This window comes from Euwallacea similis, chromosome 19 (assembly GCF_039881205.1).
Source record: "Euwallacea similis isolate ESF13 chromosome 19, ESF131.1, whole genome shotgun sequence".
Lineage (NCBI taxonomy): Eukaryota > Metazoa > Arthropoda > Insecta > Coleoptera > Curculionidae > Euwallacea > Euwallacea similis.
Genome location: NC_089627.1, coordinates 324,558 through 351,526, shown reverse-complemented (window position 1 = coordinate 351,526; position 26,969 = coordinate 324,558). Strand labels below are relative to the sequence as shown.

The window sequence follows — 26,969 nt, the reverse complement described above, 5'->3', positions numbered from 1 at the left end:
AGAAATTGCGTCATAAGTAAACTAAACTGCGATCTTGCACCATAGTGCATGAACCATATCTTTTGCCCTTAAATCAATATCTTTTAAATATTCAGGAAAATCAAACCATCAGTACGCAACGTACAAAAGAGTACGTTTTGAAAATTCTACACGCTTTTACTTATCTTTCCTTATGGCAAATTGTGTTGGTCAAGCCTTTGTACCTCGGTAGGCGACAGCCATACCTGTTCCACCACGGCATACCCACTTCAACAACCTACCTGTCGACGATTCACGATCAGTCCAAGCGATCCTCGAGCGATGTCGGGACGCGTAGTGTAAAACAAAGACTGCACCCGGTTTTGTTTATACTCCTTATTTGCAACAATCGTTACAGGCACTTGTTTGTAAATCGTGCGCTTTCAGGAATTTCCCTAACATTTCCCAGAACCTTCGAGTCACCATAAGAGTGCAGTTTTCTGATTCGAACGAGACCTCGGGGGTTTTAAAAAGTATAATACTGGTTTCTAAGTTGAATGTTCTCTAGTGGGCCGAGTTATTTATAGAGCGTTCTCGGGAGTTGCCAGTGCAGTTCGCTTGGATATTGCTGATTGCTCCTTTTTTTGCATACCTGGCAGCAATTTAAATTACCTGGTAAGATACTTTTTAATCAAAGTTTGATGTAGGGATAATAAATTCAATCCGTCCTAACTTGCGATAGAAAATCGAGAAGGTTACTGTTCTAACGTCCTTTAGATGTTCCTGGCATAACAACGCGCCCCTTGCAAGTTCCACTTTTCGTATCGTGGGTTACATGCGATTTAGTCCACGTTTTTATTTGTTATTAGCGAGTAATTTATAGTAATTGCCGGAATAGTTACTTTTGCCGACAATAGTTCCGGATAAATGGCAATAAAAGATTTCTAGCATACAAGCGGCTTTCATTTTGTCATCGTTAATGAGTTATTTTAATTATTATTGAATTATTCATAATCGGGAAATGGGGTCTCGAATCACATTTACGAATAAAAGTTGTACTTGACATGTTTGTCGAAGTCAGACGGGTCGGTGAAAAAGGTAATGGGGCGACGGGTGGTTTCCATGCGGCTAAATGCAGCTTGGAAAACCCACGATGAAAGGTGCTCTTAGTACTTGTCGCTAGAGTCAATAGAAGCTACCGAGAAAAATATCGATAGAAGGAGCCGCTGTTTGCTCAAAAGCTCACAATAAAAAAATACATACAAAAATACACAGTTCAGGTTTAGACGACCACTTTCGGGAGTTTGCATAACACTTGGCTTGACTTGAAGACTTGAGTAGAGCTGGCCTTCGCAAGTGTATCGCCCTGGGCAAAATTTTTAACCACCGCCCCCCTACTTCCAAGAAAAACCTCCGACCAGAAACGACCGGCGCCTTTCCTGGTTTACCGCCCTAGGCCATCATCCAACCTCGCTTCCATAAAGCAGTTACTGAACTTGAGCAAGAAGTGCGTATTTTAATCGTTATTTTGATTTATGATATGCGCACGTCCAAAGAATTCTGACGGCAGTTAGTGGCCAACGCAAGTTCAAGCTGTAATACAAGAACTATCTTTGGTTCGAGGAAGTATTGCTAGAAGGAAAAATTAATTAAAATAGCATTACCACTTCATTCTTGTACCATCAAGCCCAACAATATAGGCACCGAAAAACAAGGTTGGAAAGCTCGCACCCATATACATACACTGCTCTAAAGAATCTAAGGAACAAGCATATTTTCGATTATAATCTTTATTTAATAACGTTAATTCACAATAAATTAACATAAAATTTCTTCAATATCTCGTGTTACCAACACGAGCATTAATAACAACACGACAACCTCTTGACACACTCGAAATCACCCTATCTATAGCATCTTGTAGTAAAAGTTGCCACTACTCTTGAGAATGTTTTGAAAAGCTAAATTGCCACGAACACGCGCCATGTCCAGATTAAGCTTTGCGATACTTCTCATACGTGCTCTATGAGATTCAAGTCGAGTGATTATGGTGGCCAGTTCATAAGAGTTACTCTGTTGTCCTTGAACCAACTCGTAATCGCCTGTCTAACATATGGATGAACATTGTCTTTCATATAGGAGTTCTGAGCCAGCAGGATATGCAAAAAGGACAACAGATTCGAGCACGTGGTCCTGATGCCGCACTTGGTTCAGCGTTTATGGTGTCAAACAAACTTGGTTTCATGATGCAATATGATATTACGACATACCGCCATAGAACCTCCTGCATAATTAAGAATTTCCTGAAAATTCCTCTCTCGTTCTAATCGTCTTGTTTCACGCCAAACGCGTTGTCTCCGGGTATCAGTTCAATTCAAACTGTGACCCATCGGTGAATTGAATCGGACATTAGCCCGTTCTTCAATTTGAGAATTTGTCAACAATGGTTCTTATTCTCTAAATTATTTTGAGCAGTATACTTCTGTAACAACGAACAGCGTTAACTTAATGGGATATGAAATGTCAAGTCGACCTTTGACAAGACTATTGCACGATTGACTTTCATCTCGAGAATTTTGCTTTATTACCTCCTGAGGAGATATCCTTATTGCACCTTAAGTCAATTAAAAGAATAACAATTCTTGGTGCAATTGATAGTTTTGGATGCTTTTTGTCTCCTTTGGAAATCAGATTTTACTCTATTCATGATCTTTTAAAGTCTAAATCAAATATGTGTGTTTGGGTTGTTGCTTAACCACTAATAAACGTTAATTCCCATTTTTTCTGCCTCGGATCTTCGTGATTGCGACTCAGTCACTAGAGCAAAACGAGGCTTATGTCCGACGCTTACATGTTAGGCAGGTTGGTTATGGAATTAATTCAGCGAAAGTACTTATTGTGTGATTATTAGACGTTCGTAAAAAATTACTTAATATTACATATGAAGATAATTTGGTCTGCGAAAAAACGGATTTAAAGCTTTCATTTACTGTAATTTTCAAGTTTTGCATGACGCACTCTGCTATACAGGGTGTTCCAATAAGGTTCTGCAAAACTTAAGGAGGCTATAGTGGACATTGTAGAGAACAATTTTTGCATAGAAACTCCCAGTCAAGAATGAGCCCTTTTGATTCTAGAGTCGTTTTTATTTAAAAATGCAATTTTAGCTCGTTGACACCAAAAGACTTTGATATTTAATCCATTTTTATTAAAGATAACGCAAAAAAAATTATAATAAACGTTCAAAATAACAACCCTCCACCTGGTTATATAAATTTGTTCTTGGAATCATTGAATAGCGCACCCGTTGTGAGATGTACGGATCTTGCTACACAAAAAGAGCAGTTGCCAATACACTCCCTAACAGTTCCTCTTGGGTGGCTCCAGGAGTTTCATACATCAACAACTTGATGTTATCCCAGAGAAAAAATCCAACGGGCCTAAATCGGGATTTCGTTCTGGCCATCTGATAAGTCTGCCTCTTCCGATCCATCGCTTACAAAAATGTTGCTTTAGATAGATAGATAATCCTGCACACTACGGACAAAATGTGCAGGTGCACCGTCAAAATTAAAATAAATTTTCAACAACACTGGGTTTAGGAATGCAATTGATAAACTTGTATCAGGAAACAAAGAAGTGTTTATTTTGTTTGTTTTTATTGTGTTCACTTGAGTTGAATAACGAAATCTTTTGAAAAAAAATGACTGGAGCCAAAACAGCTACTCTTTAACTAAGGGTTTATATGCAATAATTGTTCGCCGTAATATCTCCTGTAACCTCCTTAAGATTGGCACAACCTTTTTGGAATACCCTGTATAATAATACCAGTGAGGTTTTCTATTATTCGAGACAAGTTCGCTTGTGTAATCCTTCTATCTTATTGCTATTATCATTAGACTTCTGTTCAAACACTTTCCCGCAATTTTATTAATGCAACCGTGATAAATGGTTGTAAATAGCATTTTAATATGTCGGGCTTTTTGAAAAAAAAAAAGATAATAAACAGATAAATTATACTCTTTTTAGGTCAGAGTAGTATATTTTTTCTTGTATCCATACGCTGGTGGGTTCGCGCTCAAGGTGAATCTAGACTAATTAGGATAATTTGCTGTTGGCACCACCTTTATTGGAAGCTATGGAATGTTTCCCATGCTCGGGAACAAATCATTGTTTCGTTGGAGAATTTTCAGATATGCACACGTCTCACAAACAACAGAAAACGCTCTTGGCGGTCTGAGGTGCTCTTTCTGCACGATTACGTAATTTTGCTGGTTTGATCACTAAACTGACACGTCAGTCTCTTTAATAAACGTATGTAATCGAAGGTTCAATTTTCGGTTCAATGGAAACGTGTTAAAGTGAATTCAAAAGGTCAATACCAAAGATGTTTAAATACCAAGAATGGAAGACCTTGAAGAAACCATGTCATGTTGGCGATTTTCCCAAAAATTCGTTTCCTTGAACTTACCTCTGTGATCCTTACCGAGTTTTCTCGCTCTAACGACCGCTGGAGAACCTCGGAAGTGGGCTTCTACTCGAAACTAGTTTAATAATCTTAACGTTTTAAAATGGAGTAGAAATCTAATTAAATACATAACCGTGCCACTTAATTTAAATCGAAGCTGATTTTTAATCATGCAAATTGCATTAGCATAATGACTGGGAAGGTATAAACAACGTTCATGCATTGTTCGCCATTCGAGTGCTATCAAACCTCATTTTGTTTTGCAATAAAATTGTATTTATATGAAACGTGAGAACTTAATGGCATAGATTTAGATGGAGAGGCTCTTGCCATTATTACCTTCAGCCTTAAATATTGATTGCACAAGAGGAGACATTTCGGAAAGTTCACAAAAAAATATAGGACATAGGAAAAGAACAGTGTACGGGTTGTTTACCTTGAGCGATACTGACAAGGGAAAGGATCCAAGTGTACACCCCCCTCGATTGTAATGAAATTTTGCAGAGAAGTAATTCAGATCTATATAAGAATAGTTATGTATATTTTATGTGCCATTTTTAAGGTTTAAGGGGTGAAAACTACCCCCAAAGTTTCGCCAATTTTTCGTTTCTTGACGATAACTTTTGATCCAGATGAGTTAAAGCAACAAAAAAAGCGAAATGTTTCTTTTTCATTTCGCCATCAACCTGTCAGGGTATGGAAAAAATATTACTTTTAGATTTTTCTTTCTAAAATTTCACTTTTTTTGGCACCGTTTTTATACCCGTCCAGCTGCCTCATTAAATTTTTTACCATTTTATAGAGAAAATATTTCTCAATAGAATGGTACAAAGCAGAGCTCGATACCATGGTTCTAACAAAAGTTATAATTGTTTATACACGTATAAAAATGTGCACGCCACGTTCGACCGCCTATAACGTCAGAACCGCAGGTCGCAGAAAAAAATTTCTCATAGTAAAAAAGGTTTTATTTAATGAGTATTAAAGAATGGTACCGTCAAAAATATATTTTCAATTAAAAATTAGATTAACATTCTCTTTGTAGTTAACAAGTATTATGGGTTATATATTTTGCAGTAATGATATTCATTGAAAAAATGTTTAAAACATACGTTTTATTGTTTATGTTTTATTTATTTTTATAATTTATGTGACCAAGTTGCAATATTTTGATGTTCTTAGTGTAAGAAAAATTTATTTTTTAAATATTTTTTTGATGAATATCTTTACTGCAAAACATATAATCTATAGATACCAATAAAATGTTCTCTTACTTATATATTATTCGTATATGGAAAAGTGCCCTAAACTGATGCATAACGCGTGATACTTGTTAAATATAGAGAGAATGTTAATCTAATTTTCAATTCAAAATACATTTTTAATGGTAACGCTTTGACAAATTGAGTTTCTTAATGCACCGATATTTCGTACTCTTAATTACCATTAATATGAGGTGCAACTCGGTGAGGGATGCCACTTAAAATTTTCAAGTGAGGGTAGCAGGATGGCAAAGGGTGACTATTAGGTTTATGCAGATAATGTCAAAAGTGTTCCCTCTCGCAACCTGGTAAACCGGCTTACTCAGTGCTTTCATATGTATTTCCGTTTTTACGGCATTTGAGGTGGTAAGTTTCCAAATGAACACATTGTAAAAGCTTAATGATTTCGAGGCCAAATAGTTATCGAGCCATTTTCGAATATCTTCAACTTTAGGAAAGCGCTGATCAGCTAAATGAGATTGCATTGATCTGAATAACTGAAAGTCGAAAGGTGTCAAGTCTGGAGAGTACGCTGCACACTGGAGAATTTCCCAGGTCAAGGAGAAGATGAGTTCCTCTATCAATTTTGCTGTATGCAGACGAACATTGTTATGTAATAATATTATTTTTACGGCGTTTGTGGGTCTAGTGTCTAACTTAATTTAATCATTTGAGCCTGATAACGTTTAGCTGTAACAGTTTAAACGGGTTCCAGAAGTTCGTAGTAAATGATTCCCTTCCAATCTCACCAGACATACTGTAAAACTTTCTTGCCATGAATATTGGGTTTTGCAACTGATGTGGATGGCTAGCTTGGATCAACCCGTGCTTTTCTGTGCTTAGGATTATCATACAGAAAATTCTTTCTTTTAGAGAGAGCACTTTTCTTACCGAGAAAGCAAGTTTTTGCAGACGTCAATTATTCGATTTTTGTCGTCTTCGGTTAACTCCGCAGAAATCTATTTTTCTTCCTTTTGAATCTTACATTGACCATTACCATTACATGCAATCGAACCGAAATTGCTCTTTGAGTCATTCCTAGTCGTTCTGCAAGCGTTTTTTCAGTTCGGCATGGTTTTTCATCCGATAAAGTTTGACCACAAATTCTCTTCATCTGAACGTGATCAATTGTTCTCAAGACAAAAATTTCCTTCACGAAAGGACCTTCTAACAGTTGAAGCATCAACAGAATCATCTCTCCGAACCGAATTGAATGCTTTTACGTATGTTGTATGTACGTATGTCTAATGCGGTTAACTTCAGTGCTCAGTTTCTTTTCGTACACCTTTGAGATAAGGGTGTTATTAGGAAATTCTATTTTTGGGTTTTACTGCGAGTCCATGGAGAAGTGGCATTCCTAAAAAAGCGGCGATTCTTCTGTCACGGATCCGATTTTCGCTGTGATGTAATTTATTACATCCAAGAAAACTTCTCGACTTAATCACACTTTTGAATTAATGATCCAGAAAAACTGGATGTGGCACTAAAAACCATGGAATTTTTCGATCGGAAAATCGCTATGAATGAGCGTCCATATGTCTCGTCACACATGAGTCATGTGCTGGTGTGACTATACCTTCCTCCGATTTCGCCCTGGTTAACTTGCCAGGATGGTCGCTCCAAATGATTACAATCCAGTTCCTTTTTGCCATTTCTTGGTATCCTCCGCTACTTTTTCTTTTCTACTCTAATTGATTTTCTGACGTAATTTTATTGTAATACATATAGGAATTCTCATAATGATAATATTAGTATGCTCGCAACGTTGCTAATAGGCGAGGTTAATAAAGCATGGGAATGAGAAGCACCGGGTAATGTTTTTCCGCATTGGCCGTATTTTACGTTCTTGTAGCAAAATACCCTTACGCGGAACCAATTTCATAAATTCCCACATTCGCGATCTTGATTACCTCTTTCTTATATTTTTGCATTTTTAGCTCAACCTAATGGAATTTAGTAATGGAATTTTTAGCCCTAACGCCAAGAGCTGCAGGCAAGGTTTGCAAACTTCTTATCGAGCTTTTACGACAGCTTTACCGGATGTGGCCCGTAATAACCAAGAGCGCTTGGTACTAGTTCATAACAAGAGCTCTTTTCATCTGTTCATCTACAACTCTTCTACGTACGAATAAGATACATTGGCCAGATGGCCGCACTTAGCGCGATCATGCAGAAAGTACAGTTTCCTAATTATTATTAAAAAAACTGTAACATAAAGTTACATCATCGCACCTCTACCAAGAACGCTCTGTCTATTTACAACCCATTACGTACGGTCCATTTACGGTACTTCCCGAAAAAAATTGAAGATGACATGACGCCTGCAGCTAAAGCTACGGCAGCTGCCTCGGGAAGATTTTTGCCTCGAAATGGTTTTATAACTGTACGAAGGTCATTATAACCGCACAGTTATTACGCAAACATCTTGTTTATGCTTACTTTGATTCTGCAAGACTTTGGTAGAAAGGTAGTTGCTGGATTTAATGACTGTGAACATGAAAGGTTGGGTCCTTTAGACCTGGCACCATAGAAGAAGTCGCATTGTCGTTTATTTGAGGATTGAGGTGTTGTGATACTAGCCGGCGTTTTATACGTGGCCGACACCACGACAGGATTAAGACGACTCTCTAACAACTCTTTATTTCACTAGTGTTGAAATGAGGAAAAATAATATGGTACAGGTACTTAGTGATGAAGAGCACCTTTTGGAGAATATGAGTCCTAGAGCTAACACCCGACTACCTCTTAAAGGCCTTTTTGCTACTTACATCTACGGGGAACTATATGCATGTGTCAGAGATTTATTAGTTCTTAGATTTAAGAATGTAACACTAGAAGTTATAATAAGATGAGGGGCAGGCTGACAGAGCCATCCTGAATAAAGCACTGTCGAACCAGGTCGCTACTTACGCAATTAAGTAGCCATGTGTGAGATTTGTTCCTGAGAAACCGGGACTAGCAGGTACTTCTCTCTTGGGTGTTAAGGACCACCAGGACTGGGAAAAGTTAAGGCAAAAAACGAGGAACAAGCAGTTAAGAGATAAAGGGCAGTGTTTTAGATACAAACAACATAATTCTTCTGTAACATTAATAAGGAAAAGGAGGTATATGACAGAGGTGTAAAATACCCCATGTTACTCCTGTGTTTTCTCCTCTATATTACCTGTATTATTTTCTCATAGAAACCTAAGGGCAATGTTACCATATAACTAGAGTGTATATTTATTTAGAAACATAACTTCTTCGTCTGATATAGTTAAATTGTCAAATTGTAATTAACATCAACCCAAGGTCCGAGCTCTGTTTAACGTTAAAACTACCCTTATTAATGTACTTGAAAAAAAACCCATAGATAAAGAGGGGAGGACTTGGCAGAGTCAGGTAGAACGAGTGGGGCGCTCTCGACATGTCTGCGAAGACACTTGCACCAAAAAGGGTCTTTTTGCACCTTATTTTTCTGTTATTTTATTACTGAGAAATTAAGTATTTTTAAAACCGCTTATAGTTATTCCAACGGGTTCACTACAAAGGGGTTGTGGTCAATTGTGCTTGACACCCTCACGATCTTGAACTTAGTGACGCTGGTAATCTTTCCTTTGCCGAGAGACTCCGGAGTGAACAAATGAACACAATAATAATGAGTTTAAATTTCCTGGATAAGATCAGTTAGTCTCCCTCGAAATTGAGCCCTAAGATTCTCAGAAGCCTGAATTTGAACCGGAGTCCTACGTACCAATTTACCTCCAGTGAACGTCTTCCTATTTACGGTTCGTCTTGGGTCGATCGAGTGCTTAGCTGAATCAATTGAAGGAAAAAATGTGTGGGAATTAATAAGATGTCCTTTCTAATTTCTAACCTACAAGTCCACTTTCGGGTCAATAGCAAATCCATAATAATAGGAGATTAGGCTTAATAGCCCTGTTTAAGGGAAGGGACGATTTTGCCTTCAATCGAGAACTGCATGGGCGTTATTTCGCACTTGTTTGCTAATTTCACTTTTGCAATGGAGGCTTTCGACGGCAATGGAAGAAAAATTTCCCCTTTCAATGCAAGAGGAACGCATTGAACGAAGAGTTTATGGCGACAGGTCAAGAATCTAAATTCCTAACGAAAAGAGCTGCGTCTCGTTTACGGCTGACACACTTCTTTTCTAGATTTGTATGTGAAATCAGCATAGTTAAGCGCACCATCGGAGAGAGAGAAATCTGAATATTTATCTATTTAAAATGAATAATATAAACACCAGAGATTGATTATTTTCTCACTTATGTGCGGAGATCGAGCCATCGGAGGTCGATAGTGAGGGTGGCTCGTACCACCTGATTACCATCGCTGTCTACCATGATGTATGGTTGTGTTTTACCCTGCACACTCCGATTTAACAAAATGTGGGCATAAGTTATTAGAGGAGATTAAAATAATTGTTGAAAACCTACATAATATGTATACGTACATACACATGAAGAAAATCGCTATGAAGTTAGCGGTACAATCTGGGCTGGGGATTAATTTTTATGCATTTAAGTGTCCATGATAAATAATGTTTTTTAATGAGAATGTGTGCACGTTGGCGGAGGTAGAATTAAAAAAAGCTGTAGACACGCATTTGCATTCCTTGATGCTCAGCCGTGATTTACAGTTTCGAGATTTGCCAAATGTCTTATGATAGCTCGTTATTATTTACCTGTATTTACTTTTGTAGACATGAGTGTTTTCAATGTAAGAGGATTCAAGATGAAACGGTACATTTCACTAATTTTTTTCTATGCAAAGTGTTTCTGAATAGATGGTAAAAATTTGAATGGGTGAATCCTGGGTCAAATTTAAGACGAAAAGTTTATATAGAGACATGTCCAAAAATGCTTCGTCTTCGACCTACAGAGTGTTAAAAAACACTGTTTTTTTCGTTTTTTTTTAAATTACTTGTTTATTTTTTATCGAAACTTGCTGAAAATGTGTACATATCAAATAAATAAATAATAATAAATATAATATAACAAATGCAGCAAAAAATCATGATCAACTTCACTAAGTCTTACTTTATTATTTAAATTGATTTATGTGAACACCCTTAGATATTGTCGCGAATATTACATAAACCATCGATTTAAGCAAAATTTTGCAAGAGACTGGAAACTGAGAAAACTCAATGCGGATTTCAGAAATTTGCTAAAAAAATTAAAATATTAACTGAAAAAAATATGTGACAAATGAGAACTCAAAGTTCATCAATTCGCATCAGCCCTTATATGAAATCAAAGTTTGAAAATTTCCATTGGTAGGAAACACTCGGCGTATGATATGTACAAATTTTCAGCAAGTTTCGAAAAAAAATAAACAAGTAACTTAAAAAAAACGTTTTTTGACGCCCTGTAAATCGAAGACGAAACAGTTTTGGACGTGTCTCTACGTGAATTTTTCGTCTTAAATTTCGCTCAGGATTCCCCCATTAAAATTTTTATCATCTATTCAAAAACACCCTGTACAGTGCTGGTACTGAAGCGATGCACATTAGAAAATGAAGTCTGAGAGCCAACTGCTGAATACTTTCTTCGCGACTTATTAAATTTTTAAGGAAAGAAGTTCCCTTTAAAAAACACTACGAGGTACCGCAAAAAGTCCGGTCGCTTTTTTTAATCTCACTTTTGTACACCTCCAATTTCTATACCGTTGCAGTGGACCTACCCAAAGATGTATTATTCGTAAAATCATTTGTCAGTATATGGGGTCCATATCACTTTAGCACAACAAAAATTAATAATTTCTTTTTTGAAAAAATGACTTCTTTGATATTGTAATGCGTAATTCTTTGCAAAAAATTAGGATTTTTTTCTTTTTTTTTTCAGTATTTTTCATTATTTTTCATATAAATATTTGCAATATCTGCAAGCTTTCGGGACCGTGAAGTGAATTGGGGTGCTGGATGGGGTAAAATAAATGAAAAACATAGTTAAATAATGAATAAATCATGTAATAAAACTAACTTAACCTAACCTAACCGTAACCAAACCCACCGAACCTTAAACTAACCCAATCAAACCATTCTTACACAAACGAAAACAATAAAAAATAAAAACATTATTTTTAATCATCATTCAGTATGTATTTTAACTCTTTTTCAATTATGATAGTTTATTTTTATTTGGGTAAGATTAGCTTGGTTGAGTTAGTTTAGGATTTGGTGGGTTTGGTTACGGTTAGCTTAGGTTAAGTTAGTTTCATTACATGACATATTCATTATCTAACTATGTTTTTCATTTATTTTGTCCCACCCTGCACTCCAGTTCACTCCATAATCCCAAAAGCTTACAGGTACTGCAGATATTTATATGAAAAATAATAAAAAATACTGAAAAAAAAAGAAAAAAATCCACATTTTTGCAAAGAATTACGCATTACAATATCAAAGAAGTCATTTTTTCAAAAAAGAAATTATTAATTTTTGTTGTGCTAAAGTGATATAGATCCGATGTTTGTTTTGTTAGCAAACAAGGCCATTCAAACTCGAACCAGTTGATATTCCGAATCTAAAGGAAAATTATTGCGATAATTACCCAAGAGACGCAAATTCTCTCAGTTTCGCCTTACGAGAATAAACTAGGTCTAAAAGTCATAGAGGCAGCACGCAAACTGCGTCATGTGTTTGGGGAGGATCGGTTTTGCAATTTTGGTTCTCAAAATTCCGTAACGGAGACGAATCATCCATGAATGAACCTCGAGGTGGAAGCCCGGAAGCTATAGATGATGGCATTTAGGTTGATCCACATCAAACTTGTGCAGAAATAGCCACACAGCTGAGTGTTTCAGAAACGACCATTAGAAACCATCTTCATCAAATTGGTAAGACAAAAAAACTGGACAAGTGGGTTTCTCATAAACTGACCGACCACAATAGGTTGAATCGTTTGTCTATCGCGTCTTCTTTTTTGTTTAGACTAAAAAATGAACCATTTTTTAATGGGATCATAATATGCAATGAAAAATAAGTTTTGTAGGACAACACAAAACGGTTTTACCACTGGCTTTGTGAAGAAGAAGTTTTGGGACCACAATATCTTGGAAACAGCTTTGAAATATTGCTTCTCATCCAAACCAGTTGATTTTTATAAAAAAAGAAATTCGGGATTTTGAGCCACATCGGGAAAATATTTTGAAAAGTGAAGGTGATTGTGTTGATGGATAAATAAGATTAAAATATTCGTTTGCTTTATTTTTTCCTCACAACAAAAAACGACGCGCGGTATCTGATATTATTCTTCTAAATATACATTTGATTTTTATTTTTGGATCACCCTGTAGATGCTTAAGTATGATTGACGAAGACAACTCTGTGAAAGGCTTTTCTTCAAATTGTATAATAATAGGCAACAAAGAACTTTCCTCATACCATAATCCCAAACCAACAGTGAGCACTTCCTGCTCATTTTAATATCTCATAAACATATCTTCGACAATATTTATTAAAATTGCTTTTGGTGCCACGTCCTGGTTCATGAATACCAAACGGGTTCCATTAGTCGCTTCCATATAAAATGCAAATAGATATAACTTTTGACGATACCAACAACCAGCATATTATGAAACACGTGTGAGAGGCATCAGGTAGAAGAATTTTCCTATTTCCAGTAAACACCTTGTATTGCACAATATAACGGGTGCAGGTTTACATTATGTCGATGTATTTTTACCTTTATCAGAACGAAAGCAGTGTTCAGTTTAGTAGATAAATCAATATTAAAGCGTTTTCAATGGTTTCTTCACGATTTTTGTTAACACATCGCATTCGACTGGGTTATGTAAATGCGGTTTTGATGGATTTTTGTTATGGAAGACAATGTTGGTTTAGGTTTGTTGCTCCAATTTCGTTTATATTTTTTATTATAAGTAACGACTTCGCCGAATAACGAAGCCGTAACGCAAGTGTTGCAGATTCTCCACATCTACATTTTACGCTTTTGCTTGGATTCCCAAGACCTCCTCACGTTTCAGCCTATAATGGTTCTTTGCGCTCGAATATCGGCGAGAGCCAAAAAGAAGCACGAGCCTAAAAGTAAAAGTGACCGTTTCTCATTATTACTACTGCCCACCTCGACCTTCTACATACATACATATCTAAACAATGAACTAATGTCATACAGGTACTCCCTAGATATGAATGTGCTTTCGGCGTGGGTTCTGACAAAAAATTATCAAGTTTATCTCCTTTTATCTTGATACAGTTTGCTCACATGGACGTAAATCTGTTAAACGTGAAGTCAAGGCTGGTGCCCAAGCAACTTTTTCTTTTCATTGTGAGAGATTTGTTTGTTTTAGCTCGACATACACACGTTTACTTGTGTACTACATATTTTATCGTCAATCACCAAGGAGCATTCGATGTTTTATTTTTTCTATTAGCTTCTAATGAATGTAAAGTTATGCAAGCAAGTTTGGAGACCTTGTAATTTGCACTCTCTTCTGATTATGTTCTCTGTACGTCTTTGCTGACGTCTAGTCTACGACCAAAGTTGACAATTAACTCTGCTCCAATTACTCATTAAATGTCTCTCTACGTGATCGTGATTTGATTGACTTTCTTTTGGGTGAGTTTAATGGCCATTTTACTTTCTTGCCTGAAACAAACACGCGAAGCACGATCCTGGTAGGAGCAGAGAAGGGACCTTTAATTTGGTATCAATTGGAAAGATTGAAAATTGCTGCTTTAGGTTATTCATGACGCAAAGAAACCGGTAAAACTGTTGAAAAAATCCTGTGATAAACACCATTCATTTTCAAGAGAATTTAAGTATCTAGTAGCCGTGAATATTAATCAGGAAGTGAATTTTAATCTTCGTCGGTTTGTTGTCGCAAAAAGTGATATTAAACGAGAGGATAAGCTGTCGAACAAATTTAATCCGTATACTTAGCTTCAGTTTATTTGTCAGATTTGATTCGAACTGGGAGCAATTTCTGTGGTTAATTGGAGCATATAATGAGACCTAATCTTGGACAAGTGATGATAAACGATTAGATTAAAGAACGACTGAAAGTTTGTGTAGTTTTTTTTTTGTCGAGAGAGGTAGTAGTAGCTCATTGAATGGCTTGCAGAATCACTTCTTAGGACTCAGATGTAGGCAAGATGTGCCAGCCAACATCACCTTTAGGGGAGTTTAAATAATGTTGGCTAATGCTTTCAGATATATGAGCCATTTTCTTGATCATATTACTTCCTTAATCGACGAAATGCTTCGAAAATTACTTTACATGCATCTGTGAATTTACTCTTACTGAAGCTTAATACAATATCAAAATCCGATAATATCCCTTTCTGGCTATAAGAAAAGTGAAAATTAGATTAGACCGCGTTGCGTGACTAAAAGTGGTCTGCACATGTTGGCATGAACAGTTTAATTCTCAGATTAACCTGATGGTTTCCGTATTTACTAATACGGAAATGCGTTAATATGAAACGGTAAAGAAATTACAAAGACGATTAATAACTTTAAGCAACAATGGTTTTACTTTGAATTTTACATTAAGAGAAATGTCGCTAGGCATGCCAATATACAGGGTGTCCCTTTTTCGAAATCAACGATGGGGATTTCGATAACCGTAAAAGACGCGAGGCCCGTTAAAATCCGGCAAAGTTGCGCGATTTGAAGTTGAAGAAAACACGATTGACTCAAAAAAGTGAGAATGCAAAGATGGCGGTCGTAAAAAACGATAGAGTTGATGATGATTATCGAAAATCAAAACGCCGGATGTCAAATATAGCATTGCCACTGTTGGTGGTTGTTCCAGAGTAAGGGACAAAAAGTGTGTATGATCCTCCTCGTAGGGTCAAAGTGAGGTGCTTCTACCAAGCAGTCGCTGAAATAGTTGTAGACTAGATAGCAACACCGTCCTACGCTCACACACTGTTTCGTAAAAAAATAACCAAGAACTTTCTTAACTATAACTAAGGTTTATTGGTTAAACCTAATAATTCACGTGTTGAAGAAATATCAATAAATGCGAGCAAAAATGTGGTGGCAGCTAAATGCCTAAAAAAGGGTGTTTATGTATGATGGTAGATACACAAGGTGTCTGAACATAGTCTCATAAATTCAATCACAGTTCCAAAATATGATGAAAAGTTCATATAAACATATATCGAAAGGTGCTTCGTTTTCGCTACACAGAGTGCGAAAGGTTAGTTTTGAGAAATGGTTTTTTACTATTATTTTCGAAACGTTTCTAAAAAATTAATTAAATTTTGTATTTTATTATAACTTTTTGTGCTCTTTCTGAATCTATCTAAAGAAATTGCCACATTTTTTCGGGGGTAAGTAATACAGGGAGGTAGTACTTAAAAAGTACCTACATTTTTGTACTTAACTTTCTTGAGGATTTTATATGAAAAATAATAAATTTCAAAATTTTTACTTAAAAAAAGTACTATTCTTGAAAGTCGAAGGCCTCAACAGTTTTCGAGAAAATTGAAATTTAACAAATTGTTGGATTGGATACCTTTCGCACTCTATACTATATCGAAAACGAAGAGAGTTTCGATATATGTTTATATGAAGTTTTCGTCATATTTTAAGATCTAAAGACACCTTGTATAAGCAAAAATCTAATAAAAATAGCACTTCACGGAAGATGGCACGTTTGTGACATTGACTTCAATTTAACAAGACAGAGTTCTTAACTACCACCTTAGAGGAAAGGAAAACTTGCAATGATGACGTGTGCTGAACTTGAACTAACCAGAACTCGCTTGAACCTGAATCATTTGAGGCAACTTTGCTGCAATTTAACCGGCCTCGCATCTTTTATGGTTACCGAGATTGTCGAGTTTCAGAAACGGTCACCCTGTAGATGGAATTGTATTAGTGGTTATTAGGTTGCACACCTCATCTTGTTAATGTCTTCAATTTGCATTAACAGCCAACATTCAGGTTCTCTCTCAGTCTCACCCAGCACCTCTTACATCGTCAGACTTATAGGTCAGGGATTTCTATAAAACCAAGTCTATTTACCGATAAATTCTCGGCATTGTTTCTGACTGTTACAATCACTATTACGTAACGCCGCGATCATCCTGTTGTGTTTTCAATTAGATTTTTCGTGTAATCGAGGTGGTTGTTGTTAACGATGGAAAAGTTACTCTTGAATATGCCTAAATACCTGATTATGAATTTCTCGAAAGTCAGTTCCGTCTAAGTCGGGAATTGTAAACACCTACTTATTTGCGTGTGACAGGCACGAAGACGGATGATCTAATGGCCGAGCCTGAGAGCTAACGGAATGAATTCTCAAGACACTTTTTAACCTTTGATTGATGGTTAATTATAATAAAAATAGGCTCTGCGTGGCGAGAGACCAGAGGCGAAGCCAAAATACAACAGACGTATGCAATTTAACCTTAAGAAAACGAAATGTTAATTAGTACTCTTTATATGGTGCGACGTCTTCAGTTCCGATCTACTTCTCTCCATTTTAATGCTAATTATTATTGTAGTTAATGTTTCGTTGCAGGTGTACCTGAAGAGGAGTCTGTGAAAATCGCTAAGAAAAGCAACATGTAAAGGACACAGCTATGGCTCTCAAGTTAAGGAAAGACATTAAGAAGTCCTCGTACTATGTATGGTTTCTGGGGGCCAAAGAGTCCAAAGGTCTCAGAGGATCCGAATACATAGTGCCGGTTATACGACATTTGGAGGAGAGGGAGAAAGATGTGGAACCATTCAAAGTGACCCTGCAGGTCTCTCACAAGGGCCTGAAAATAATCCAAAACGTGGTGTCGCAGGCGCAAATGGGCTCCAAGCCGAAAAATGAAACCATCAAGCATTTTATTCCCCACAACACCATCACCTATGTCTACCAGCATGAGGACATTATCTCTTGCATTCTGCTGCTGTTCAATCCCGTGACCAAGTGCCCCTTGCATGTGCATGCCTACAGGTGGGTTTATAACCATTTTGATAGATTAGCTAACTGATTCGTTTCGATGGAAGAAAAACTATAGAATTCGTTTTTTTTTTCGTCTTAAGTAAGTTATTTATACTGCGCAACCACTGGAAACCTATAAAACAACAGGATATACGCAAATACACAGTTACATTAGATTACGGTGCTCCATGCTTATTTAACCCGCAGTTTTTCGTGTCTTTGGTGTTACAGAAATTGGCTTTATCGCATTCGAATCAAGGAGTGTGATATTGGATTGATTTTTGGTCAGTCGTTTTCAGCGTTTTTAGACAACGTCGTACCATTCTTTGCCTAGTTTCACTCCGAAATTCATGAATGAGTTGAAAGTAAATTCATCTACCCGTAAACTGGCTCCTCGCATATAAATAATTCTCCGGATAATCTACAATTTGACCTATTGAAAATTTCCCATTAAAGCAAATAGCAAGTCGATTGTTAACTTTTCTTTTCGATCATCGCGGCTTACGCTTCAACTCTTCTTATTTTTGCATCTTGCGTTTTTGTCCTTTTATGGGCCCCGTTCTTTATTGTAGCAACAGTGCCGCAACATAACTATTGGAAATCGAGCGGTGTTCTAAATATCAATAACCGACAAACGAGCGATCTCCTCACATTTCAATGTTGCAATTCTCCGACAAGAAAAAGTAGCAATTAGAGCCATTTATCATCGTTTGCCTGAGTTCTGCATCGCTCCGTATATGTTAAGCCGCCATGATCGTTTAGGCACAGCCACGATTTCGATTTAGCTCTGGTTAGCCATGAATGAGCGGCTTCGTTTTAACACGACTAATGAACGCACCAAAGACAAAATTTCGTTTTTAGCGCGGTTACGTCAAATCTCTAGGGCCTTCATTAGATCTCGCTCACGACGCTAAAATCGAAAACTTATTGAGAGCGTGCTGAATTTCAGATGCGACTCCCTGGAGACTGCTTCGCACCTCAAACAACAACTGCAAATTCTCATCGACCGCCCTGAAAACCAGAAGAAAATGGCCGAGATCGAAAGTAGACTCAAACCGATGGAGAAGCCCAAGAAGCTGGAGAGCAGCCTGGGAAGTGATACTGGCGCTTCGACTCGAGAATCAGAGAGCAGTGAGGAGAGGTTTGCCGTGGAGAACTCCAGAATATCCAGTTTGTACGATTCGTTGGCGGCGGAGCTAAGGGCAAAGCTGGGAAAGAAGAACTCGCCCATATTGCTACCGCCCAGGGACTACGACACCGTGCATAGACAGAAAGGCAATTTAACAGGCAAGTCTTTTCAGACTACCCGAAGTACTTCGGATACCTCTTGAGCTTTGCCTTCATTTATGTCCATTTGTAGGTATAGAACTGAGGCGGTGTTTGAATTCCAACATCGTCGGCCAAAATGCTAAAAACAAGCGTCTCGAATCATCGGGAGGCAGTTCTGGAATCGGTTCCGACCATCCCCCCAGTCCCGAAAGCCCCGACACCCCCGAGTCGCGATTCCACACTCTAGAGACTCACAGCACCAGTGGTAAGCACCGTTGAATAACATTCTGTTGTATTCTGCTACTTTCAATTAGCGATCTGCAACAGGCAGGAAGCTGTTCGCTTAATTATCGGCTGTTGATGATGAAGAATAGAAAAAATAAGTGTTATGTAATCGCGAAAGAAGCGAGATATTACAATATGAATCGCTTTGGGTGAGACGATTATTATAATGACTGATTTTCGACATCGACTTTAAATAATACCATCTGTTCTAGAGTAACAAAATGAAGGAAGACGATGTGATTCTAATCAGGCGTAGATTTATAATATGTGTTTCGAGTGGTTTAGAACAATCAGTGACGCAACTAAAAGCTGATGGAAACTTCTGTTAGTTTCTTTTGTTGGCAAGGCATCGCCCAAATTAGAAATTATTCAGACGTTGCGTGCAAAGCAAAAAAATTACAATTTGTTGCTGCCTGTAAAGAACTCTCGCTTAAGCTCAAGCCTGTTAAGCAACAATTTTGATTCTCATTGCCATATGTCTGAAATTGCTTCGCATATTTGCAGCGTTCCAGATAGACCAATTGCTTGAACTTAAACATGGAGAAAAATGAATTGCTTTCCTCTCTTATTTTGGATATCATTCTTCTTCTAGAGTCAACATAGGTAATGATTCTGGAATGGAGTAAAAGTCATGATTGTTGGTAACCTTATGGTTTAAATATCCTTTAGAGCTGGTCAACTATATGAAAAGAAATGTGGTAACGATGGGTCAGTGTAACTATTTTTATCGTTACTCAGTTAGCGTTCTCCGCCCAAAGCCATTGGGTTCTTGTCAATGTTGTGCCTTTCTGACATGAATTACTTCTGATTACATAACGCAAAGCTCGTTTTACGAAGTTGTTGTTGCGAGGAAAACGTTCTCCAATTACAGGAATTTGTTTTATTTTCCTCGCCGCAATTCTACAAGTCCTTTCCTCGTGGTAAATGTTATTGAACTTAACTTTCGTGGTCAATCTTATCGGTTTACTCCGGGCAACGCTTTTTCGTCGTTTTTTTGGCATTAGCTGCAAACTGTATTTTAATCCGCGGTCTTATTGCCGTACAACACACCGTAATAACATTATTAAATAACGTAATTAATTCCTGTCCGCGAACCGCCGCTTCCTGCTATATATGGAGAGAAATCTGGCTGCCATTTGACGGTTCCAGCGAGCAAACAGCCACCAATCATGGGATGATAATCGTTATTATGCTGGTCTGCTCAGTTTCAACCGGAAACGCTACTGCTTAATAACAATTAAATTGTAGCATTAGAATTAGTTAAAAAAAAGACAATTAAACGAATAATGAGGCGTTTTAGGTTAATAACTGTGGGTACTCGCGCCACTGATTTGAATAGCTTAGCAAATAGAACCACTGCGTACTTTTCTTTTACGGATACTGTAAAAGCCCGATTTGCATATGGCATCTTGACGAGCCGACTTGGCAAACGTTTTCAATTTCACAGGGCTATGTAGCTTGTAAAAATGAGTGATTTTTGTGTTTTTTTAGATTTATACTTAAAAACGCTCTCAAAATCCTTAAAACATCTTTCAGACCGCAATATTTAAGTTATAAGACTGGAAAGTGACGGTTTGCAGGACGCACCAAGCAGCTTCCCAAGCTTTCGGGGCGAGCCACAGTCCGGACCTGTGCCCACGCCTCGCCCTGGAAGCTTGGGCAGCCTTGTCACGCACATTTGTATGACGTACAGAATTTCATTTTATTGTGCCTTGCTCGTGTCATATGAAAAACTTTATTGCGAGTAGAGGCCGGTCTTGAGATCTAATGGAAGCACAAACGGGCCGCCTTTCCCAGTCCCGGTGAAAAATTCCTTAATTAATACGGAACAAAATCTCGCAAAAAGGAAGCTGCACTTTGCTTTATACATAGTTATGGTTGTTTTGGAACGGGCCGCTTTCTCGTACACACGCCCAGCGAGCACGAGATGACTGACCAATTTTAGATGTACGATTCCTCGAGTGAAAGATCCTGCACAGATTTTTCAGACATGATCTACATTTTCTCGTAAATCTACCATTATTTTTTAGGCCCCGTTAAAACATAACAAATTTCACGTTACTTGAACTACAATTGTTGCACACACTAATCTGTTTTAGAATTGGAATCAAACCCAAAGAAAAACGGTAAATTGTAACTTCTCTGCAAAAGAATGACACGACAATTAACCGTTTTTTGTTCCTATTCGTGATTTTTGTTGTTATTGTTCGTCTAAACTGTTATTAGCGATCTTGTAGGCCATTGTTGCGGGCGCACACAATAATAGAGCCGAAATGGCATTGTAGTGCCTTGTAAATGATGGTATTGTTGTCGCAAGATGATAGCCATAGCTCTAATTTATTTCGCTGAATTAGATTAAATCTTGTGGGAATGGCGGTTTTATAGGTATTTGTTGTTTATTCAATTGCGTAATCCGACTCGTTACCATCGGTCAAATATAGAAATTAACGTCCATCCCATAAAGGAATGTCTTTCATAAGAAGGTTTCGTTGCAAAGAGATTGCAAACTCATAAAGAATGATAATTCGGCGGTGCTTTCCGGTGAGGTAACTTTGCACTTTCTCCCGCGAGTGTACAAAGAAATGGGTTATAAAGAGCACAAATGTTGATCAAATTGAAATCCATATTACGCACTCAGTTGTGCATTCTCTATGTCCACACGTTATGCGATAAGAATGACAGGTTGATTAAAGCACAAGTGAGTCTCCGGCAATATATTGTAATTAAAAGGAAATTGTCATGTAAACCCCAATATTAAAATAGTCAAGATTCGAAATTTAAGCTACGTTCCGCTCTTGTTTGGATTGTAACTTCTGATATTTGCAAGAGTAAATGCGATTTTAATGACGGACACCTGCAAAGTCGTAAATTCCAGTCTAATGTCGAATATGTCACGTGGTCTTCATCAAATTTTGTGTGTAAGAAATTTCACTGCCAGAGGCCCGGGCTCTCAACGTCGACACCTCAGTTAATTATAAGGGAAAAAAATCGATGAAAGTTTTTTCTTTTGTAGTGTCCGTTAGACATGTCTCCAGGCTTCGAATGTTACAAGCAAATTCTTTACATATGATTTTTTCAACAAAAGGTATTTCATTTCAAAGTCAATTCCACATTTGGGAGTCCGCAACTAGGAATAGGATACCGCTAACTTTCTGAATATAGTATGTCTACGGAAATGTCTAAATATCTCGGGAACCCGTGGAGGAATGTCCCAGCTCAAAAGATAAGTGAAACCAATCACCTCGCCAAGCTGAATTTTCATTAATTTATTCGCGCTCATTCTCCTACACTTTGTATCAAGTATTCCACTTTTCTCCCACGTTATTGAACCTTTACACACATACATCAAATTATTATAATCCTATTGGAGAAACATATCGAAGTCTATGCTTCTGCGTTGCCTGTCACATAATCCCAGTGTTAGGCTTTGTCCCACGAAGAAATACGTAGTTACGATCGCCAGCTCTTGTAGTTGGAAGACATGCATTAGAATCGGTATTTTTACGCCTTCTGCAATACTAATTAAGGCGTTCAGGAAGCTTATTGGTTTGCAGGCAACGAAACTGGTCTATTGCCAGTGGCGCTCCAGAAAGTTTACTTTTTCGTTTTTGTATATGTTGAAATGGCTGTAACAGTTATATGAATTAAACACGTTTTCGAATTCTAGAAAGTTCTCGAGAAGTGCCTCCGCCCATGTTAAGGTAATTAAGACTAATCAACATAATGTCGATTGTAACGCACTACATCGAGAGGAATTCAACCATTGTGCTGCTGTTTTACTACCCATTATTCTATAAATACCGCAATTACACCAGGAATTCGTAGAATGTTCTAACTGTTTAACGTATGTTTCTTATTTACTCCTGCACCACCTGGCTATCGCATCTCTAATTGTCCTTTTCAAAAAATATGAAATCACCGATAGGAGAACCAAAAAGTGCAATCGAAAGTTCGTGGCTTTCACCACGTCTCTCCCTCTCTAATTCCATAGACTTAAAGCCTAATTCGCACGAGCCGCCCATTTGTTTAATGGGAGGAAACCAAAAAAATGACCGGACCCCGTTTGACCCCCGGAGCTGCAATTCGAGACCTAGTGGCATACATTCAGAGACATCGAGAGGAGCCCCGTTGCCGGAGGCGGATTTCGTCTTAGAAATTCCTAGTTTCACTCTTTTATTCATATATAAATATATATAAATGTTAATGGTTTGCTATGATATAAAGAAATGCCCATTCGTTTGAAGACCTAGAGCGCCTTGAATACAGTTCAGAATTCATTAAAGATTCAGTCATTATTATAAGGAATGAGTCCTGAACACACTTTCCTGCTTTTATCGATTTTTGTGTCATATGAGCCTTCGCGAGTCCATTTTTGTCAAACTGGCCGCATAAATAGTTTGGGGCTCCGCAAAGCAGGTTTTAAACCGAGTATGCACTTTTCAGTTTCTCGGCTTTCCCGGCAGTCGTGTTCTAAAATTTGCAGCACATGCATCAGTTTTCTTTACCCTTTAACTGTAATTCATTCATATAGAGATAATACTCAACAAAATGCTCTCACTTGAGAATTAATTGGACGACCGAGCTTTAACTGTATCCGAAACTTTATTCAATGCAATCGTTTATTAATAATTCATTAATAATTTATGAATTAAATGAGGATGCTATGCATAGCCCAGATACGTCATTGTACGCTCATGGAGTATGAAGGTATCTTGGGCAGATTAGTGCGGTTTTCATCCGCATCCCGGAGCGATTTCTTGATTTATTCGGACATGGGTAGAGCCGAATACCATCCGTCCACAGGTGAATTCGAAATGAGATTGAGATGACCACACAACATACATACCTGTTTTCCAGGTTGGCCAAAATAACAGGTTCAATCTTTGATTTGACCACGTTTACCGCGCCATTCTGTTTAAAATATGGCTTTAATATGAGCGCAACGCGCTGGTGTGAGATGGGCGGAAGAAACATGCTCGTCAGGTTTTGTACAGTGGTTTTAATTTAACTTGCAAATCGTTTTAAAGTGGGCCAGATGGCCGTGTCTACCGACGTTGATATCTCGGATCATATGTCAGCATTTCATGCTTAATAAATCATGCGAAAAAACACTGCAAGTCCTACTTTTCGAAATCTTTATTAAGCCTCGGTTGGTATTTATGTATGATTCTTCAGCAAAATTACTTTTCTGAAGGTTTTTTTCTGATATTTCAGATGATGAGGATTGGAATGGAGAACCCGCCGATTCAACTCTCTACTTAATAAGCGGTGGTCATCATCAAATATCTTTACCTCGGGCTCCGAAGAATTCCGAATTGACCTCAGAGAATGCTAGTAGAGAAAAACCTACGGAATCAGCCAAGAGGTTCTCAAGGTAAGGCTGGAGCTATGGGAAAAAATATTTAACTAGCAGCTTCAATCCACATTATAACAAACATATCATTAAATTGTGCCTCATATTTCTTCCTTAGGTATGGGCACGAGGACCTGAAATTTTCCAAATCCTTTGACGATGACTACCGGAAGTCCATGTCAAATAACGTTGCCAAGTACTTGGAAAAACCCATCAGCAAACTGACGGATAACTATTTGCAACGACAGAAATCGATGGTAAGACAGCGAGATTTCAATACGGGAAACAACCACCATGATGACCTCCGCAAGCCAGTAGCAAACAAATATCCGGAAAAAACGGTACCCGATAGTTACTTTAGTACCGATAAAGAAAAAGTTAGTAGGGAGGAGCGTTACTTCAATGAACAGCGGCAGCAGCAACAGCAACTTAATGGAAAAAAGAAACAGTACCAGTACTTCGAGGATGATGGCTTTGATGAGAACATACAGTATGCATATATTCAAAAACAGATGTCACATTCTAATTTCCCTTAGTTCCAGAAACAACTCCACAGACTTCGACAAAGACAGGCCTTCGCGCACCTTCTCCTATGAAGAAGAAGTGTTCTATGAAGACCAAAAACGCTTCAAAGAATACCCCGTGCCCAAAGTCAGACAGCGAGTATTAGAGGGCTTAGAAATGAACAACCGATGTGGTAAATCCAACCCTAATGATCCCAGGTACTACGAGTCGCAAACGCCTCAGAAGCCAAACAGGTATTGTAACCTGTTATATCCAAGATCCAACCAAGAACCTGTACTACTAATAACCAACTCATTTCAGAGCTAGTCATATCAACAACGATTTCGAACCCACTAAAAGGGACGACTTTAGCTTTAACAGTGCCCCCGATCGGTACTACTTTGAAGGGTCCATAAACCGAAGACATCCCCAATTTCGACAAAGGTCTCCCACTCCCGATGAAGTTAAGGTAATTGCGAAGGGAGATAAATACAAGAATAGTCGTTAACTGGATATTTTAGGCGCCTAGGGATAGGTTCAATGACGCTAAGGAGAAATTCTTGTTAATGGAGAAGGAGAGACTGGAACAGGAGGTTCGCAACCCGGAACCTCCGATCTCTCCCACCATACACAAAGAAAAGATCCATTTCGTTAAGAGGCATCAGAGTATGGCGTATGCATCCAAGGACCACTTGAGGAATAAGTTTGAGGACAGGTGAGAGATTTCTTTGAAGGGTTTTAAGGTCACTTGAAGTTAGGTTTTCGAATCTGGGGAGTAGAACAAACCTCTAAGATGATACGAAAATGATAGTGTGAAGGAAAACACGTTATTTTAACGATATTTTCCTGGAATATACTTTGACAAAAATTCTGATTTACTTTTCCTTAGGTTCTCAAACGAGCACAATAATGATTTTACGGAAGAAATCCGTCCTAAACCCGCTCCACGTTACCACAGCGAAGAAGTGCGATATAGACACAAAGAACAGGACAGGTATGGCATAGGTCAGATAATGGCTTGTCGAAAGTGATCTTTAAGCGATTATTGTCCATAGATTTAGGAACGTAGACAAATACGACCAGAAACGAAGATCTATGTTCTCTTTAATCGAAGAGGAACATAAGAAGAATTCGAACGAAATTGCCAAGGAACTCAAGAGACGTTCTTACGTGGATTTCGATCATCAGAGTTTTGATGACGAAGTCACTGATTTTGGCCGAGGCGATGAGGGGGAGTTAGTTAGAAACAATAGGCATTTTCAAGACTTGCCAGAATCCGATAGGCGAGTATTACATTTTGACATCAAGGAACTCATTTTAGAGCTATTTCTTTTAGGTATAATTCTTTAATGATAGGAAAGATGTCCAAACCCATACACTCCGAGGACAAGATATATGATTCGAAATTTGTAAAAAATCCTCAGAAGAGTTTTAAATCGATTCCTGGCTATCGGCACAGCTATGCAGAACCTAAATTGAAAATTGAGCAGAAGAAGAGGAACATGGCGGAAATGCTGCATAGAACGAACAGTACTGCTGGGTACATGCCTCCAAGAGTGGGCATCGCCAGTGTGCATCCGTACTAAATATTATTTTTTAAATTAAACCTACCTAGTATGTGCTCAATTAAGAGTGAATGTGCTTTTCAAGATTTTCTAAGACACCTTACTTAAGTAGTGTCATATTACTTGATTAATAAGCGAACAAAAGTTTATAACAAAAAAATTTACTCCTTATATTCGATTTTTGACTCTGTAAATAATATGATTGTCACTTATGTCACATCGGTGCTTAATGTAGCGATTATTATGACTATTATTCATGTTACATACTTTTGAAATTTTATTTTTTATACTCTTAATACGACAGAGACTTACTTATACGGAGCTTTTGTAAAATGTTACTGCCTTTTATATATATTTTTTGTATTGGATACTAAAATACATTTTCTATTATC

The 26,969-nt window shown here is 37.7% G+C and overlaps 1 protein-coding gene across 2 annotated transcripts; it reads left to right on the top strand.

Annotated features, from left to right (window-relative positions):
• The first annotated feature begins 249 nt into the window (after positions 1–249).
• On the top strand, positions 250–26,969 carry LOC136415065 (zinc finger CCCH domain-containing protein 13). 2 transcript variants are annotated; one of them, XM_066399442.1, is made up of 13 exons: positions 251–491; positions 546–633; positions 17,188–17,613; positions 18,551–18,888; positions 18,962–19,135; positions 24,370–24,529; positions 24,627–24,998; positions 25,045–25,266; positions 25,334–25,481; positions 25,534–25,727; positions 25,902–26,006; positions 26,068–26,295; positions 26,349–26,969. In XM_066399442.1, the coding sequence occupies exons 3-13, from the start codon at positions 17,249–17,251 to the stop codon at positions 26,596–26,598; spliced, it is 2,556 nt and encodes an 851-aa protein (XP_066255539.1). In that variant the 5' UTR covers positions 251–491; positions 546–633; positions 17,188–17,248; the 3' UTR covers positions 26,599–26,969. The 2 variants fall into 2 exon arrangements, with proteins under 2 accessions (XP_066255540.1, XP_066255539.1); XM_066399443.1 differs by having other exon boundaries at positions 250–633; positions 25,051–25,266.